Source organism: Anopheles moucheti, chromosome 3 (assembly GCF_943734755.1).
Source record: "Anopheles moucheti chromosome 3, idAnoMoucSN_F20_07, whole genome shotgun sequence".
NCBI lineage: Eukaryota > Metazoa > Arthropoda > Insecta > Diptera > Culicidae > Anopheles > Anopheles moucheti.
Genome location: NC_069141.1, coordinates 92,370,015 through 92,389,427, shown reverse-complemented (window position 1 = coordinate 92,389,427; position 19,413 = coordinate 92,370,015). Strand labels below are relative to the sequence as shown.

At 42.6% G+C, this 19,413-nt stretch overlaps 1 protein-coding gene across 1 annotated transcript; it reads left to right on the top strand.

Annotated features, from left to right (window-relative positions):
* The first annotated feature begins 1,017 nt into the window (after positions 1–1,017).
* LOC128305189 (uncharacterized) lies at positions 1,018–18,715 on the top strand. Its single transcript, XM_053042523.1, has 5 exons — positions 1,018–7,072; positions 7,147–7,823; positions 7,982–8,108; positions 8,178–10,628; positions 15,713–18,715. The coding sequence occupies exons 1-5, from the start codon at positions 1,018–1,020 to the stop codon at positions 16,945–16,947; spliced, it is 10,545 nt and encodes a 3,514-aa protein (XP_052898483.1). The 3' UTR covers positions 16,948–18,715.
* The last annotated feature ends 698 nt before the right edge of the window (positions 18,716–19,413 follow it).

Below are 19,413 nucleotides of genomic sequence, written 5' to 3'. Positions count from 1 at the left end.
GATTTGATTATTACCGTCAGAGAACACAGAATATTATTCTGCTCTGCATGAATACTGATTGGATGTTGAGTCGACATATATGTTTAAATTTCATACTTTATGTGGCATATTACATTATATATATATATATATATATATATATATATATATATATATATATATATATATATATATATATATATATATATATTTTTTTTTTTTTTTTTTTTTTTTTTTTTTTGACACTGCAGGATCAGTTCATATCGACCTTCAAGTTGTGACACTTGTCGTGGCCATTAGTAACCATTAAGCACGTCGCTCGATAAAAGTAAAAAATATTCGTGAAAATGTTCATTACCCGTTCATGACTGCTGTGGGAATGCGCATGAATGAAATATATTTCGCATGTACGACTTCGATTTCAGTTTTACACTCTTTTCGTGTGAATGTACGGCTTACTGTGTATAATTTCGATGAAATGATCGAATGCCTCAGCTTCCCATCTGGTCGACATGCTCAGGGGCATGTCCACACGGAATAGAACATTTTTCTCGCTCTCAAACGGCTGGTACCTATTCTTACCCACTGCGATGCGAAATGCTTTTATCTTAGCTGTCTTATTTTCATTGCCATTCGCCGGCTCTCTCTATTGTTCTGAGGCATTTGTTTGTACGAGGCAGTAAAAAATAATGCAGCATGTTTTGCTGAATGGTTGACAAGTCAAAAAGATAATAGTGCAATTTTCATTAGTACAAAAATGTTCTCCTTGGAACGATTTGCCGTATCTAAACATTACTCTCGTTGTTGAACCATTCCAACACATGTATTTCAATCATAAGCGGATTATGAAATAATTTCAACTTCGTAATTACAGGTTCATGATTGATTGTTTCGTTGCCCTGTATTTCATCAACCGCAAACGTAAGCACCTAAGAGACTTATCAATTAAAGATGGATGGATGTCCTTTGAGTGACGGTTAGCGCATCCGAGTTACAATCAAAGCATCAATTCCCTCGGTCGCCAAAGCGCATCTCATCATGGAACTGAACGAGAATCATCACCCTCAGTCGATAAAATCGACGGATGGTCGTGTTCCACACACTGTAACAGGACCTTCCAGCGTAACGGGGGGTGTGCCAGGATCGGCAGCAGCGGCCGCCGCGGCATCATCTGCCTATCACCATCAGCAGTACTCACAAACTCCTTCGCATCATCTAGCGTCCGGTTATGCTGCTACCATGATGGACCACCATCATCATCATCATCATCAGATGAAAGATCCTTACTATCATCATCATCATCATGGTAGGCACTACACCGATCCGTATGCTGCGATCCACCACGAGCATGGCGGTGTTGCGTATCATGCATCACCTCACGGCCCACCACCTCCTGCGCCGTCGGCCTTAGGCTCAATGCATTCACAGCATTCCTACCCGCACCACCATCATCATCCGCATCAAAATCCTTATGGGCATTCGTATCATCACCAGCCATCAGCGACCTACCCCGGACCGCAAACAACGGCCAGTATGCATCATCATGGTCATCATGCTATCCATCATCCGGGCCAGCCCTCAACGATGGGACAATACGGCAATAACCCAGCGCAACAATATCCGGGATATGGACAAATTGCTGGAACTACCGTTCAGTTACCATCAAGTGGACACTATGCTGCGGGACCTTCCACGATCCCACATCATCATAATGCACCTTTGAGTACAGATGACATTGCGTATCGGGGAGATAAAGACCACAGTGTCATGGGACTAAATGCGCCTGGAAATGAAGATTCTGCAATAACTGACGCAGGGCCTACGATACCACCTACTAATAGCTCGCTAGCAAATCCTGCATCGACGATTATTCCTTCTACTGCCAGTTGTGGTAGTAGTACACCTGGCGCAAATAGTGGAAAACGAAAGATCGAAATTCTTGATAACATATTGATAAAGAAATCCAAAAATATACCATCTGAGGGTGGATTGAATATTAGCAACATGAATAGTAACAGTAACCACACCAATGCATATTGTCAACCTTCAGATCCGGGTCTCAGTGGTGGTACGCACTCATCTGGAGGAGACAGTAACAAATCTTCCTTTCAAATATCAAATATACTGGATGATAAAAACGCCAAACAATCATTGTCCACTACTACTGTACCCTTTTCAGCGTTGGATGGAGCTAACGTTACAATGCAACATCATGTGCATACAACTGGGCATAATGAACGTTCCAAGAAAGGCAATGAATCGAGTCAGTATCACCATCACGGTAATGCTGGAGGTAGTTCGAATAGAAAGACGTCGAAAGCAACGAAGAGTGGGGACTCTTCTAAAAATGATCGTGCTGGTTCATCCACAAACGCTCCGTTATGTCTCATTGCATCGGAAGCAACGTCTGAACATCAACAACAAACAACGACGACACAACATATGGACTTCGATATATCCGAGAAGCTGAAAGAGATGGGAGAGATCAGTGTGAAACCGGTATCTAAAACAGATGCGAGTGCCAAATCTCGTACCAGTGAATTGGAGTGTAACGAAGAGATTTCGCTAGAAATAACCAAAAAGGATGCAGCTATGCGTAAGGTTACGAATCTGCGTAAGAACATCAAGGAGGTGATGGATGATAATCAACTGGATGCATCTACATTGGCAGCGCAGCGGCAAGAGTTAGAACGGTTAGCACGTGTTCAAGAACAGCAACGAATCATTCGCGAAGTCCAGCGTCAGCTTGCTCTGGAACGACAAACGAACAAAACCGAACAGAAGGTGATGCAGTTTTTGCAGGGACATGCCTCGATTCTAAAATCTCAACAGCCAAGCACTTCCAGTACAACAGCGAGTGCCTCAGGAAGTGGGATTACCTCTACGACTCCAATACGCGTCGGGTACGTTAAGAATCCGTTCGAAACACGTGGTCGCCCTCCGAAGAATCGCCAAATGACGATTTCTACCGCTACTACGTCGTTACTCACAGCTACCACTTCGTCCTCATCGACAACGACTGCGACGACGAATTTGACTCCCTCTGTCAGCATTGCTCCAGTAAAAACATCGTCATTGACTTCGACGTTAGCGGGGACTAGCATCTCGTCAGCGATACCAGCAACTGCATCATCTCCTACAGTGATTCCAGTACGTACGTTGGAAGAAATGGTGGACTCTGAGGAGGAGCTAGAACCTGAAGATGATCCTGAGGATGAGGATGAAGATAGTGAAGGCGAGGTGATTGCTCTGCCAGAAAAGAAGGAAATAGTTACAATCGACAGCTCGTCTGACGATGATTGTATTGTGCTTTCGGATGATGATGAAGAACCGGAAGATGAATCGGATGATGATCCGCAGAATAGTGGTCTCCATGTAAACGACACTTACAATGTACCGGATGAGCTTGGTCGTGTTGTTATCAATGTAGGACATGCCGATGGAGAAGACGACATATTCCTGGCGCCGCAAATTGCACGCATCATCAAGCCACATCAGATTGGTGGTGTAAGGTTTCTGTTCGATAATATTATCGAATCGATCGAGCGGTATGATTCGTCGACTGGCTTCGGGTGCATATTGGCTCATTCGATGGGGCTTGGTAAAACATTACAGTTAGTTTGTTTCTGTGATATATTTTTAAGGCATACCAGCTCGAAAACAGTCCTAATTATCATGCCTATCAACACACTACAGAATTGGCTGAACGAATTTAACACCTGGCTACCAGAAGATGCTGAGAACAGTCCTCTACGAAACCACGGGGATGTGCGTGCTCGTAATTTTCGAATTCACATCTTAAACGATAGCCACAAAACGCTCAAATCGCGCTCGAAAGTCGTGCTGGAATGGGCCAAAAATGGTGGCGTATTGCTGATTGGGTACGAGATGTATCGTTTACTGAGTCAGAAAAAGATGACAAAGAAAAAGAAAAAGAAAAAAGGAGCTATACTAGAGGAGGAGAAAGAGTCAACTGAAGAACAACGTAACATGTTCGACGATATACACGAAGCGCTTGTGAAACCGGGTCCGGATCTTGTTGTATGTGATGAGGGTCATCGGATAAAGAATTCCCATGCGAGCATCTCTGTTGCATTGAAGCAGATCAAATCAAAACGACGTGTGGTGCTGACGGGTTATCCGCTACAAAACAATCTGCTCGAGTATTGGTGTATGGTGGATTTTGTCCGACCGAACTATCTCGGTACGAAGACGGAGTTTAGTAACATGTTTGAACGTCCAATTCAGAATGGGCAGTGCATTGACTCAACTCCCCAAGACATTAAACTGATGCGATACCGTGCTCACGTACTTCACTCCTTATTGCTCGGTTTTGTTCAACGGCGATCACATTCAGTGCTGCAAACTTCGTTACCACAGAAGGAAGAGTACGTACTGTTGATACGTATGACCGAGTTTCAACGTAAACTCTATAGCGTATTTATGAACGAGGTAGTACGAACAAAGGCAGTTCCGAATCCACTTAAGGCTTTTGCAGTGTGTTGTAAAATATGGAATCATCCGGATGTGCTGTACAATTTCCTCAAGCAGAGCGAACGAGATTTAGATCTAGAACTGGAAGAACCAGAACCACCACCGATACCGGGAGTCGGCAAGCCGGGAGAAATTCCATTAACAGGACTTACGCCTGCAACATCAGGAACTGTCACTCCAATGGAGATCGATAATGGTGGAGTTGCTAGTAGTGTTACTAGTGACATCAAAGTGAACACGATGGAAGTATCACCGACATTGTCCACCGTAACAACATGTGCTACTAAGGCAGGGCGTAAAAACGCGGCTGTACCAAAGCCGGCTAAACCGCTTGCATTGAAGAAAGATGGTACCCCACGAAAACCACGCACTTCTAAAAAGGCTGCGTTGAATAACAAATCACAAGCTGTGGGAAAAGATGGAAAAATCGTACCAGCAGCCACTATCAGTCCGAGCAATGTAAATAAGGATCCAAATCCGATATTAATGGACACGGCCGCTGCAAACTCTGTAACATTTTCAAAGATTGAAGAAGGTGGTGTTGTGTCCGATTTCACCAACAATGAAAGGCTGGTGAAGCAAGAAGCAGATGGACACATGTACGCACAACAAGCAATTGGTTCACAATACCAGACAACTTCCGGTATTGGTGTTTATGCTTATCAGGCTTATCCTGGGACGGATCCTGTACAACCTACTCATGCTTATGGAGATTATAATCAAGACATTAACAATATGATAAGATCAGATCAAGCAAATACCTACGGCAACACGTATGATGTTACTGGTGCGAATGAACAGTATAGCGGCGATCCCCCTGTACCAGCAACTGTTGACCCATACAACAATGGCTATGGTAGTAATTACTATAGGAATGACTACTCCACTTCATACAACCAATCTTCTGTGTATGGAAATGGCGAAACAGGGATGAACGGAACTATAGGATGTGAACAGAATCAGTATCCTTACGGGGCAAATACTGTCGAAGGAGTAAAAATGTCGCGATATCCCAGCAATGGTGATGGTGTTTCGGGAACACAAAACTCTCAACCAAACAATTATTGGAGTGATAGTAGTAATGCTAATAATAGTAACACTTATTTCGATCAGCAACAACAACAGCCATCCGTTACTAACGATACTAATAATGGAACAGGATCGTCCTACGCAGGATATAGTACAGGGTATGATACATCTAATAGTACTCAAACACAAGTAGCCGAAGATCAGAACGATAGTTCTATTTTGTACACTTATCCAAGTACTACACAGCAAACTACATCATCAACAGTAAATGTTCCATCCCAACCAACAACATCGTATGATGGTTACAGTTCCTCCGGGACATTACCAGGTAATGGATTACCGAAATGGAATGGGGAACAATCGAGTAATGGTAATGATACTTCTGTTGAAACAAATACTGAACTTTCCCAAAGTCAAATAACAAATTCAAAAGCTAATAATCCAGAAATTATTCCTCACACTGCATCCTCTGCAGATACAGCGATGACTGCTGCAGAGTCTACGCTGGATAGTGGGAAGTGTAATTCAGATGCCGCTACTGTAACGCAAGAACAAGCTAATGCTCAGTACGCGAATCAGCCATCACTAGAAGATCTCAAAGACCCTGTCGAACCTGATCCATCCGAAGAAAAACCATCAGAAACAGTTAATTCGGAAATGAAAGAGATAGGAAAGATAAGAGTGGTGCATGACATTAAGCAGGAGATCAAAGAAGAAACTGATACAGAAAGTGATGTCAACCAAGATAACCAAATAAAACAAGAAAAAGAAAGTGGAGTGACTATAAAAAGCGAGATCAAAATAGAAGAAAATAGTGAAACTGTACCAAGTGGTGATGCGTGTGGAATGCTAAATGATGATGATTTGAAACAAAAAACATCTCTCATATTATCAGACGACGTAAAGCTGACCAAAAATGAGAAAGAGACAATATGTGTCGAAATTAAAAAAGAGAAAGAAAAAACTTTTTCCGATTGTACTACTAACCTATTGGACGGAAAAATGATTGAGGTGGAGATCACCAAAAACCCAATCGAAACTGGGCCAGAAATGAACGAAGACGATAAAACACAATTGAAAACTACAGAGGAAGAAAAAAAGGCAATAGAAGAAAATTTGACGGTAGTTGAGAAAACGGCCAACATTAAAGAAACTTCGAAAGAAGATTCATTATTCTCGGAAGAAACTAAAACTACTATGAAGGAGGAGAAAAATGAATCAGGAGGAAAAGACATGTCAACTACATCATCCGCTATTACTACAACGATAGTGAACCCTTCTACGGCAAATATTGCTGGCGGCACCAGGGAAGGTAAAGGAAAAGACGCAAAGGACGAAATACCGTACGAATGGGCTTTCGAGCTAATGAAAGGATACATACCAGATTTGCTAGAAAATTCTCCAAAAATGGAAATTTTCTTTTGCATATTAGAGGAAAGCATTCGGTTGGGCGATCGTCTACTTGTGTTTAGTCAAAGTTTACTAACGTTAAACTTGATCGAGCGTTTTCTTCAACGTAATAAGATTCCTTGTACTGAAAGCTACTGGTCGAAAAATAGTAGTTACTTTCGTAAGTATAAGCAATTATCTTTTTGGTTTTCAGCATTGGTTAAAAAAATCATGCAATTTTATGAAATTTTTCAGGACTTGATGGTTCGACTGTGGCTCAAGAACGAGAGAAGTTGATCAATGAGTTCAACTCCAACCCAAATGTTCACTTATTCCTTGTGTCAACTCGCGCTGGTTCGCTGGGTATAAATCTGGTCGGTGCCAATCGAGTGGTAGTGTTTGATGCCAGCTGGAATCCCTGTCACGACACACAGGCCGTATGCCGTGTATATCGCTACGGCCAGAAAAAGCCATGCTTCGTATATCGGCTGGTAATGGATAACTGTCTTGAGAAGAAGATTTACGATAGGCAAATTAATAAGCAGGGCATGTCGGACCGTATCGTGGATGAGTGTAATCCAGACGCGCATCTATCCATGAAGGAGATTACTAGTCTCTGTTATGATGATGGTGAGGACGGTGAAATGAAGGATTTTAGCGAGGAAAAGGATAAATTCATCGACATAGTCATGCAATATCTGTTGGAGACACACTCGAAAAAGTTGACAAAAGCACCGTTTGCACATGAGAGTTTACTAATAGACCGGAAAGAAAAAAAGCTGTCGTCAGCGGAAAAACGTCAGGCACAGCGAGGATACGAACTGGAAAAACAGGCAGCAACCAAGCCGCAATACTCGTATACGTCCATGGGTACTACTTATCGGGCGATACGTACGTCCGATGGATCCATTATCCATCGTCCTGTTGCTTCGGTAAGTAAGATTTCACACCGATATCGGAAATAGGCATTATTTACATTCATAACCTTTAAATTAATGATTATCTTCTCAATTAAACTAGGCATATTGGAAGTAGGCATTATTTACTTTCATTACCTTTAAATTAATGGTTATCTTTTCAATAAAATAAGGTGCGTCCAATGCAGTCTGGAGATACTAACAAAACGAATCTAGCGGGGGCACGTCCAACTCGTTGGATACCGGCAGAAGTGTGGCAACGTCAAGGCATGACAGCACAAGAGATGACACTTCCAATCGGTACATACACGATAGTGATGAAAATTATGGCAACAATATGAACACATTGCTTTTCTCTCTTTCATTTAGATGTTGTGATTCCTACCAGTTCTGCAGACAAGTCGAATATTGTACTAAAGGCAGGCCAAAAAGTAATGGTACTTAAGTCGCCGAAGGGTATATACATGCAGCTGGAAAGTGGTAAAATTATTGCTATCCGAACAGCGTTTAAAGTGGGCCAAAACAAGGATGCACCCGCAGCAAAAGGAAGTATCATTACAACCACGCCGACCTCATTGACCGGTCGTAGGACGTCTAATCTATCGTTCAGCACATCGAAAGCTTCTTCTACTTTACTGATATCCAAGAATAGCGCCGGTGCTGGTAGTAGTAATACGGGCGACCTTTCCGAAGGAAACTCATTGAGCATAGCGTCCAACTCGGATGATGACGAAAAATCCGATTCCAGCATTCTTCCACTCACGATTAACGACGATGGCGATAGCGAAAAGGAATCAATGAGTGTAGATGATTATCCTGATAAGCCCGTGTCCAAAAAAGATGCTGACGTTGAACATATCGTGAGCGAAAGGACGACGGACACGATGATGAGTAGTACGAGCAGCACAAGTAATAGTAGTGGGATGACAGTACCCACAACGACGTCGTCCTCTGCGTCATCTTTTACGAATGCATCTCACGCTAAAAGTGGTTGCGCACCGATGAGTGAAACAATAGACAAATTCCCAATGATACAGTCAGCTTATTCCCTGGCTCCTCAAGCAGATAGTCATCCCGCTCACAGTTCAAGTTCCGGCGTCCTACCATTACATGCTTCCCCATCGACTACCGTCACCATTGATGACGATTCTCCTCCGATGAGAGAAAGGATGACTTATAAACCAAACCTGGTCGAACGTAAAACAAAAGTAGCACCATCGTCGTTGAAGAACTATCGTCATAAGGCAAACAAGGTTCAAGAAATGACTGCAACAAACACTACAGTCGCACCAACACCAATGAGCAACGCTGTAGTAGTCTCGGCCACCAATGTTGTTACTACAATGGTGGTTAGTCATTCGAGCGTCCCAAACATTAATAATAGTACACTGGGTGCTAAGGCAAATGAGGTTACAAAGAACAACCCCAGTAGTGCTGCTACCCCTGAAACATACAATGTAGATGGCAGTGCAAATACGCTCAAAAGCTTATATCATCCAACAAAGATGATAAGCGATGATAAGGTGTTAGCAGATCATAGCATTAATAATATAACGACTACTGAAGTTTTTGGTCAAGGAAACGGATCAATTGTATACTCAACAACTGCTCACGCGATTCATTCTGGTAACAAGTTACCTATTACAAGTACTACTGCATCGTCATCTTCAGAACCGATGACGACTGGTTCCGAACAGTATGCTGCAAGTCATCAGACAATGTCTAGCTCTCCTCATACAAACTACACAGGACAAACGATACCAGTAACAGGATCGTTGGTTGAAAAGAATCAAAGTCAACAGTCCGCTGTTAGTCATCCTGGCGTGACTTTCCCTTCGGCTTGCAACACCTCTGCGGGAAACAGTAGTGTTTGTAAAGAATATCCCCCGTGGATGCCTTACGGTACATCCACCGGAAGTTCTAGTCCTGGATCGGCAAATAATACGATCATGTCTCATTATGGTCAGTTATCCCAGCAACAACAACACATGCATACGCATGGCAACCTTTCGCAACAGGCGCAACCCCATTACCACCCAATGGGTGGTCAGATGCAGCATCGATTACCTCATGAACCACCTATTCATCATCATCTGGGATTGCATCAACATCAAACAGGTGGTGTTCAGTCTTTACCACCGCCACCTCAATACGAATCCAGCCTAAACTATCTCGAAAAAACTACATCCGCATTGATTAACAACCAGAATCAAAGCGAATTTCAAGCCTCATTAAGCAACATTACTCGTTCTCCTACTCCTACCGATGGGTACATCGACTACAATCCGAAATCAACAACCCTAGCATCTGCGAAGAAGGTAGTAGCTGGTAGTAAAAGCAAAACTCTTAAGGCTCCCAAAAACGATTATAATGCTGCCAAGAAGACACACAATAAGCGGAATAATCCATCACCCTACACACACATCTCATCATCGTCCGCATCGTCTTCTCCGTCAGCATCGCCGGCAGTAATCAACCACACCCAAAATGTTACTACCATTCCAGCTCCATCAACCGCTGTCCCTAGCACATACCATAGCTATCATACGGGAGCAGGAACTGGACCATCGCCGGTAAAGACTTCAGTAACGCCTGTTTCTACGATAGGTGTTAATCCATCTTCTGGTCTCTATTGCGATCAATACGGTCAACCAACTAATCATCATTCGCAACAGTTGACTGGAGGATATGGGTCAAACACCATAATAGCAGCCTCAGCTACAGGAGGTAGTACGAATAATGGTCATGTACTAGCATCATCGCAAACACCAACCGTAGGTGGTTATGGAAACGTGCATCCTCCCATGTCATCATTTACTGGTAAGTTTGGGATCGTATTAAAATTAACTAAAACAACCGAGTAAGTTATATTTCCACGTTTGTTTCATTATTTTTGTTACGTCTTATAACCTTTATTCTCTAACACATAAAACACGTCTTACTTGGATGCCGTTAAGAATAGAACTGAACGTGAATGTCGCTTACGTTCAAACTGTCACCTTTGGCAGTGCTTGCTAGAACATCTCCCCCTTTAAAACATTACGTAGGGTTCGAAACGCGGTGGCAGCCGTATCGGTCGTCTACTCGATGTCCTTACTGCTACTGGTATGCGGCTGGTAGTTTCTTCCGCTGTAACACGTTCGGGTTGCGCCTGTACGTTATCCAAGGCGTTTCCACTGTCAGCGCCCTCGTCTGTCGTCTGCTGCTGTGGAAGTCCGAATTCGTCGATCAGAACAGACAAAGGCAGTTGATATGTTCCTCCAGCCTTATCGTATGTTCCAGCCTCTGATGCTTCACTACGACTTTGTAGTTGATTGATATGTACCCGTATCAACCTAGCTCGCGATGTTTCCAGCCATACGTTGTACATCACATTTCCGATTTTTTCAATGATCGTTCCAGGCTCCCAAGACCATTTGTTACCGTGGTGTAATTTAGCGAACACTGTGTCACCTGCTACAAATCGTCGCTTTAATGGCCCGTTCTGCATACTGTTATTAGTGTGCACTAATACTGGTCGAAGTAGATCGAGACTTGTTCGTATCTTCCTTCCAAACATGAGTTCACTTGGAGACTTTCCTTTTGTCGTGTCACTTGGTGTTGAGCGATAAGTGGCCAGGAACACATCTAGAGTTTCTTGTAGAGGTTCCCCCATGTTAATTTTCTTGAACGCTCGTTTCATAGAATCCACAAAACGCTCCGCCTGACCGTTCGATCGTGGGTGATATGGCGCCGTACGGATGGGGGTGATACCCACTTCCTTGCAGAAATTGTCGAATTCACTGCTAGTAAAATGAGTTCCGTTATCAGTCACGATTGTTACCGGAATACCCAACCGTGCAAAACAGCTCCTTAGCAATTGAAGAGTTTTTGTAGAAGTGGTAGTCGATGTTTCAAAAATCTCCGGCCATCGGGAGTACGCGTCCACTATGATGAGGAAATATTTCCCTTGGATTGGTCCCGCATAATCCACATGCACGCGTTGCCATGGACCATCTGGTGCTGGCCAGTCTACGGGAGGTGAGTGTGGTGGTGATTTTGCGGCTCTTGCACAACTTCCACATTCTCGTACTTTTTCCTCTATTTGGCAGTCTATGTTAGGCCAATATACATAACTTCTGGCGAGATTTTTCATGCGACCTATACCGGGGTGTCCCCAGTGTAACTGCTGCAATACCTGTCTTTGGAAACACTTGGGTACTACTACTCTTTGGCCGTACAGAATACATCCGTCTTCTACAGATAAACTTTCTTTGCGGTTGAAAAATGATTTGAATTCCTTTTCTGTAATCGTTTTTCCCGTTGCAGGCCACTCTGTTTTCAAGCTATGCATCACTTGCTTCAGTACACTATCCGTTGCAGTAGCTGCGGCTATCTTTTTAGATGTGACCGGCGTATGATCAACTGCACTTTCCAGGATAGCATGTATGTCTTCTTCTAACTTGACGGAAGCAATAACATATTCTTCGTCAGTTCTTGCTGATGAATTTATCATCCTCGACAACACATCTACGTATCCAAATTTTGCTGTCGGTACGTATTCGACACTAAAATCATAGCATAGCAGTGTGAGCCCTAGCCGCTGAAGCCTGTTAGATGTCGTTGATGGAATACCGTTTTGCGAGCCAAATATGCGCAGCAGAGGCTTGTGATCTGTTTCTAGGATGAAATGCCTTCCTAGCAGCATACGATGGAATTTGGTTACCGCGTAAACCAATGCCACTGCCTCCTTATCAATTTGACTATACTTCCGTTCTGCTTGAGTTAACGATCGTGACGCGTGTTGAATTACCTTTTCGACACCATTTGGAAATATATGTCGAATATTCGCTCCAATGCCCGTGCTCGATGCATCAGCCGCTACAACGATTGGTAGATTAGGGTTGTAGTGAGTTAACATTAAGTCTGATTTCAGAGCCTGCTTAAAGCGTTCGAATGATTGTTGGCACTTGTCAGACCATACCCAACTTGCGTCTTTACGTAACAGTTGATCTAGCGGCTGGCGTAAATTGTGCATTTCCTTTATAAACCGGGAGTAATAATTTACTGCACCCAGGAATGATCGTAACTCTGATATGTTTCGCGGTGCTGGCATTTGAGAAATGGCTGCTACCTTAGCGGGGTCTGTGCGTAATCCATTTTCGTCGATAATATGTCCCAAATATTTCACATGCGACATGTTGAACTTGCACTTTTCTATTTTAATGCGGAAACCATAGTCCTCGATGCGTTTTAGTGTGTTTTCCAGATTCCTATCATGTTCTAATTGCGTTCGACCAAACACCAGAATATCGTCTAGAAAAGCTTCTGCACCTTCCAAATCACCGAGCATGCTGTCGATAACTCTCTGGAACACACCTGGCGCGGTTTTCACTCCGGGTGGTAGCCGTTTATATCGAAACAATCCCTTGTGGGTGTTTATAGTCAAGAGCTTTTGCGAGTCTTGATCCACCTCCATTTGAAGATACGCATCAGAGAGGTCAATTACTGAGAATCGTTGGCTACCAGCTATCTTTGCAAATATGTCTTCCGGTGTGGGAATTGGATAGCTATTCATTTCTAATGCTGCATTGAGTCCAGTCGAGTAGTCCGCACAGATGCGAACTATTGGATCTCCGTCAGCATCTTTTTGAGCTTTACGCACCGCAACGATGGGTGCCGCCCATTCAGAAAAATCAACCGGCTCCAGAACTTCCATACGTACCAGTCGTGAGAGCTCCTTTTCGATCAGCCGTTGTGAGTGAAACGGAACTGGACGTTTTTGCTTAAAAATCGGAGTAGCTCCTTTTTTTAGACACAATTTCACTTTCGTTTTCGTGCACAAACCAAGACCGTCCATGAATACCTTTGGACATTTCGATTTCCATGACTCCATTTCATTTTCCGATCCTCTCACCTGCATACAGTAAGAACTTATAGGCTTGTCATATAACCCGAAAATTTGCATCCAATCGCTGCCTAGTACATTAAATTTTCGCACGGACGTTACATAACACAGGACTTCCTTCTTTAACCCCTGAATAGTAACCTCGGCTACGAATTCTTTCACAAGTGGAAGGGGCGTTCCTGCGGCGGTTAGCACTCGTAGTCCTGTCGGTGTTGTATTAGGGTTACCTAACACCTTTAAGGAGTCTTCTGATATTATCGTAAAATCAGATCCACAATCTAACTGCATAACAAACGATGTTCCGTTAACCAAAATTCGGATGTATTTTCGCGTGCTCGGAAAATCATCCTTCTGTACCGCAAACACTCCTTTAGTTGCTCCATTCCGTTGTCTGTTAGCGTTGTTTCGAACAAATGTTTGAGCCTTTTTCCTAGGCGTCGCGGCGCTAGGCTCGTTAGGCTTCTGGCAACATTTGCAGTACCCATCCTTGTGTCCCACTGCCCCGCATACTCGGCAAGTGTGCGAGTTGTATGGGCAATCTTTTACAAAATGAATACCTCCGCACTGCCAGCATGGTCGTCGTGGCAGTATTTTATTTGAGGTCTCAGCTCTTTCTTTTTTTTCGTTGTTCGCCTTTTGCACAGCTTTGACGAACGTCTTCGGCTTCTCTATTATTTCCGTGTCATGCTTTAAGTTGTGCAGAGTCTGACATTCTGTCAGGAGTTTATTGAGAGTAATCGGATCTGTGGTTTTTTCATTCTCCAGTTTGGAAAGTAATCTTGTTCGCAGGTCTTTATCTTTTTCCGATTTTAACCCAGCAACAAAAACAAGACATTTGAACTGGTCGGGTGTGATTTTGCGAATATCGAACTCTTCGCATGCTTTGTTCACTGCACTTGCATACGACGCGATATCTTCTTCGTCTTTTTTCTTAGTTTGCCAGCAGCTAAACCTTTTGAAAAACACGGACGATGTGCGATTGAACATTGTTTGCAGTATTTTCAGCGTTTCGTCGAAACTAAGCTCTTCGGGTGTTTTAGGAAGGATGTAATTAACATACTTATCGTGATCTAAAACACTTAGCTTCTGCGTGAGTAACCTTACTTTTTCGCTGCTTTTCAATTTTTCACCACCCTTTTCAATGACCTCACGGTGACGAGCATACCACTTATCGAAGGTCAAACCTTCCTCGGGTTGGTATGAAAACTCCGTGATCGATTCCAAAAGCGTTTTTAACAGAAATTCTCCTCCTTTCTCCGTGGTGAACTGCTGCACCAACAGTTGGTTTGCTTCCTGTTGTGACCGCATCATATCCGCAAATTGCGTCATCATACGCATCAACATTTCGTTTGGTTCGGCCATTTTCAAGCTGCACTCGTTGTTTCGATGATCCTCGGCGCCAATTTGTTACGTCTTATAACCTTTATTCTCTAACACATAAAACACGTCTTACTTGGATGCCGTTAAGAATAGAACTGAACGTGAATGTCGCTTACGTTCAAACTGTCACCTTTGGCAGTGCTTGCTAGAACAATTTTGACATATCGTTGTATGCAATGGCGTTTGTACCTGCTGGAACTATGAATTTTGCATATAGTAATATCAGCTAAATAGTAAATAGTGGGCCGTGTAAATGGTGATGTTGCCATCCACGACACGAACAATGTCCATGCATATACACGAAGATCATGCAGGAATGCTTTTAAATGATACAGTATAACTTCCTAATAAATAATACGAGTAAAAATATTGTACTCATCTTATTATGATCTTATCTTAACTGTTTATTAATTATCTCTAAAATTATTATCATCTTGTGGATTAGAAAGTTTCTTCCTCAGAAGGAAAACAAAACTTTTTTAAACTAATCTATTTTTTGCGTAAATAACCAGGATAACATTTACGTTTGTTTGCATTATTGCATTTAGTGTAGTTTGTTTGTTTGTTCCGGTTTTGTACATGTGTCCATGTTGTCTTTTTCTTCTTTATTTGTTTATGTGGTGTGGTCCATGTATAGGCCCTTCATACACATCGACCAGTAACAGCACGACATCTACGACTACCGTCCGTTCAAACTATTATCAATCAACGGGCGTCACTGAAAGTAGCAGCACTCCTGCAGAAATGAATTCTACTACGCAACAAACATCAATGCTTTCAACGGACACGTCAGCAGCAAGCTACTTACAACAGCCGACAACGGAAATACAGTCTCATCGTCCCGTTTCACCGTCGCAAACCATTGCACCATATTATTCACAACCTCATGTCCCGATAAGCTCAACGATGTCTTCCAGAAGCAGCAGTGCAAGAGCATCATCAATTGCGTCACAACACCACCAGCATCTTGCACATAATATGCAACAAGAACAGCATCAGCAACATCCCATTCAATCACAACAGAACACCACTCATCTGCAGCATCCACCACCACAGCAAACAACTCCGGTGCCTGCAATACATCCCGACTATTCAATCCACACGCAGTCAGCGATTCCTTATGGGCCGATGGGAGCCACACCGATTCCTTCTACTCCAGATGTGGGAAACACTTCCTCAAACGCGGCTCCTCCTGCCGATGTGTACCATCAACAGCACCATGCGTCTCATCAGCAACCTCTACAGCAGCAGCAGCATCAACATCTACAACACGCTGCAGAAGTTTCTACCCCAGGATCTTATATACATTACTCCTCAACGCCATCGTCTACTGCGGGATACGGTGTCCCAGCAGTTGCCGTCGCGAGCCAAAATGCTACGACCACTACCAATGCGGCTTCTGCCGCACCGTCGGGTGGTGGGACTGCCGGTAACACTACTAATGGATCCGCTTTCCATCGCCCGGAAAGTGCGATAACAATTGGGAATGTAGCATCCTCCCCTACTGTAGCCCCACCTGTATCCACTTATGACACTCCGCCGACGTATATTCCCAATGCAAACGCACCAACCACGGCCTACCATCAGTATCATCACACACCTTACCAATCGTCGCAGTACCATCCTCACCACCAGCCACAGGGTTACTATCCTCCACCGCCACCGTCATCAGCCTACTCATACTATCCTCCATCGGCAGGACCGTACGGAACGGGCCAGCCACCTCTAACCGGTCACGGAATGGCACCAACGGACTCACAATATCACACATATCCACCTCCCCCACCGGTGTCTGCGGCAACTCCTGTTACAGCAAGCAACTACAGCTATCCACCGTACCCAACTCAACCAAGTGTTGGACAATGGCAATAAGATCGGGATAATCGGATTCTACATAGAGAAGCGGATTCTACATAGATTTATGTTTAAGCGTGATTTGTGCGTACGTGTCTAGCTAGTGTGCATATGTACATACGGTAATATTATATTTATATCCTCGCACTCGTCATATAAAAATCTTCAGCTGTTCAGCACATGGTCGACGATCGTTGTGTTGTTTAGTACGTCAGATGGTATTAGAAAGACTACCGTTACTAGCAATTGCAATCTATTACAATTAGTACTACATGTTGAACCCGATTGATAGTACTATAGGTACTATTTCTACAACTAAATACCTATGATAATTAATTACGAAACCATCCTATCGACTTATTGAATGCATAGCTTGAGCGGCACATGTTCCTATAACGATCATCTGCAAATCGCATATTGCGGTAACACAATAAAAATTAAACCGACCAGAATACGAAGTAACCATTGAATCGAACACCAGTTATGCTTGTAATTATCTATATTTAGAAGCTAAAACGTTTACGTAAGCATTGAAATCTAGACCATATGTCCAGCACACCGTTGATCTTGCTTAATCGCTGCGTGAGCAACAAATGCAACAGGTGCGATTTCAGTATTATTTCATTGGGAATCACTAGATGCTTTAGTGTTTTTGTCGATGGCGGGCATAGAGTATTCGTACTTCAAAGTCAGTAATCAATTGTATATATCTGCATATATGAATGTTTCGGCTGCATAGAATTTCTCGGTATATACAAAAATTAGCTGTAGTCGTAAGCATAGACGCTAGAGCGAGTGTTTGAAAAAAGGAAATGCACACGCTAGTTGTAGAGTATATATTAGCCACATATCAGCTAGATTCAATCTGACTGAAAGTTTTGAAATTAAGGATTCTTACTGTGCAATTTAAAATTGTCCTTAGAGTATTATTAATGGGCGTTACGTTTGAGTTGTATTTGGTTCAAAATGGAGACGTTTCAGATGCTCTTTGCTTCAACTACCAACAGTTATCGTATAGTATCTCGACAAGGTCATGTTTTCTTTATGTTTCGAATTGTGCTAGAATGCGTTTCTAGAACGTTTAGATGTAGTGAACCATAGCGTTATAAAGTCAAATCAAATATTTGAACATTGAACTAATAAACACTAGCATCATTCGTTTGCTATAATTCTGTAATCTAGTGAACACAGATAGACGAACTTGTGGTAATCTTCCACAACAAATAAAATAGCGATCTGGTAACGTTCGACATATTCGATTTAACCAAAATTGTAGACTAAGCATCTATATACTTAAATAAATCAAACCATCGCGGATAGCAATTGCTGTCCTGCGATACGCGGAACATCCGACGCCACTGAGTTTGTTCCAAATACATGTTGATGCAAAACTTATTTCAATGCAAAACTCCACATGATAAGCAGTATACTAAATAAAAAGTGATAAGTGTTGTAAACAAAAGAAAATATAAAACAAATATTAGCGTATTGCTGCAGCTTGCATACTGCATGACGTATTAAAATAGACTAAAATTTTCAGAAAATAGAATACAGTTGAATCATTAGAAAACTAACTTATTGAAATGTAATGATTTGTTTATGCTAGCATTATTATTAATTTCAAGTACCTTTTAAGGGAGATATTTTTGTTCGCAGTGATGCGAAGTGTCCAATCGGGCAAAAGGAATACGGTGTTCTAGCATTAATCGTATGATGAAAACGAAGCACACTGTAACATTTGTTCCAGTTCCAGCACAAGCTTTCCAGTAATGGCGCAAAATGAAAGGAAGATATCAAAAGATGATATTTTGATTGCATTCGATCATTTAGTGTGTTGAGTTTAACTACATTGAATTGAGAAAGTCATTATCCAAGTGGTACGACCCTGATGATGCACAAAAGTGAGTTGTTAAATTCTCAGCTACACTCAAAAAGAAGCTTGTGACACACACAATAAACAATCAATCAATAAACAATCCTACAATCCTACGCAGCGGGAGGCAAGTCAATGGTAAAAAGCAACTAGATCGTTTTAACGTATCGTCCGTCGGTAGCTAAATGCAACACGAAGCCAAAAACAAACGAAATCCTTTTCACTTCATGGGTGTGACCACTTGATTTTGAAACGGTTCCACGAGCTAGTACGGTAGCAGGAAGTAATTAGTTTTAGATACTTTGGCGATTTGGCGTATGAATCCAACGAGGAAGCTTCAAATCAGACGTCGATTTTGTATTTATGTTCTGTTTTTTCACTCCTACGTTTGCGGGGTGACATTACTCCTGGTACTAAACTGGTAGCTTTCGAAGCGATTTGCGGTGGTTTTCGAGCCAAATTGCTGTACAATGTGCTACTTCTTCCGTGAATGCTCTCCTGGTACTAAACTGGTAGTTTTTTGCGCCAAATTGCTGTACTAGGTGCTACCTCTTCCGTGGATGCTCTCCTGGTACTAAACTGGTAGCTTTAGAAGCGATTTAGCGGTGGTT

Coding starts and splice junctions, on each gene's coding strand:
- LOC128305189 (XM_053042523.1), top strand. CDS start 1,018: ATGGAACTGAACGAGAATCATCACCCTCAGTCGATAAAATCGACGGAT. Junction 8,109..8,177: donor AGAGATGACACTTCCAATCG/GTACATACACGA, acceptor TCTTTCATTTAG/ATGTTGTGATTCCTACCAGT. Junction 10,629..15,712: donor TCCCATGTCATCATTTACTG/GTAAGTTTGGGA, acceptor GTCCATGTATAG/GCCCTTCATACACATCGACC.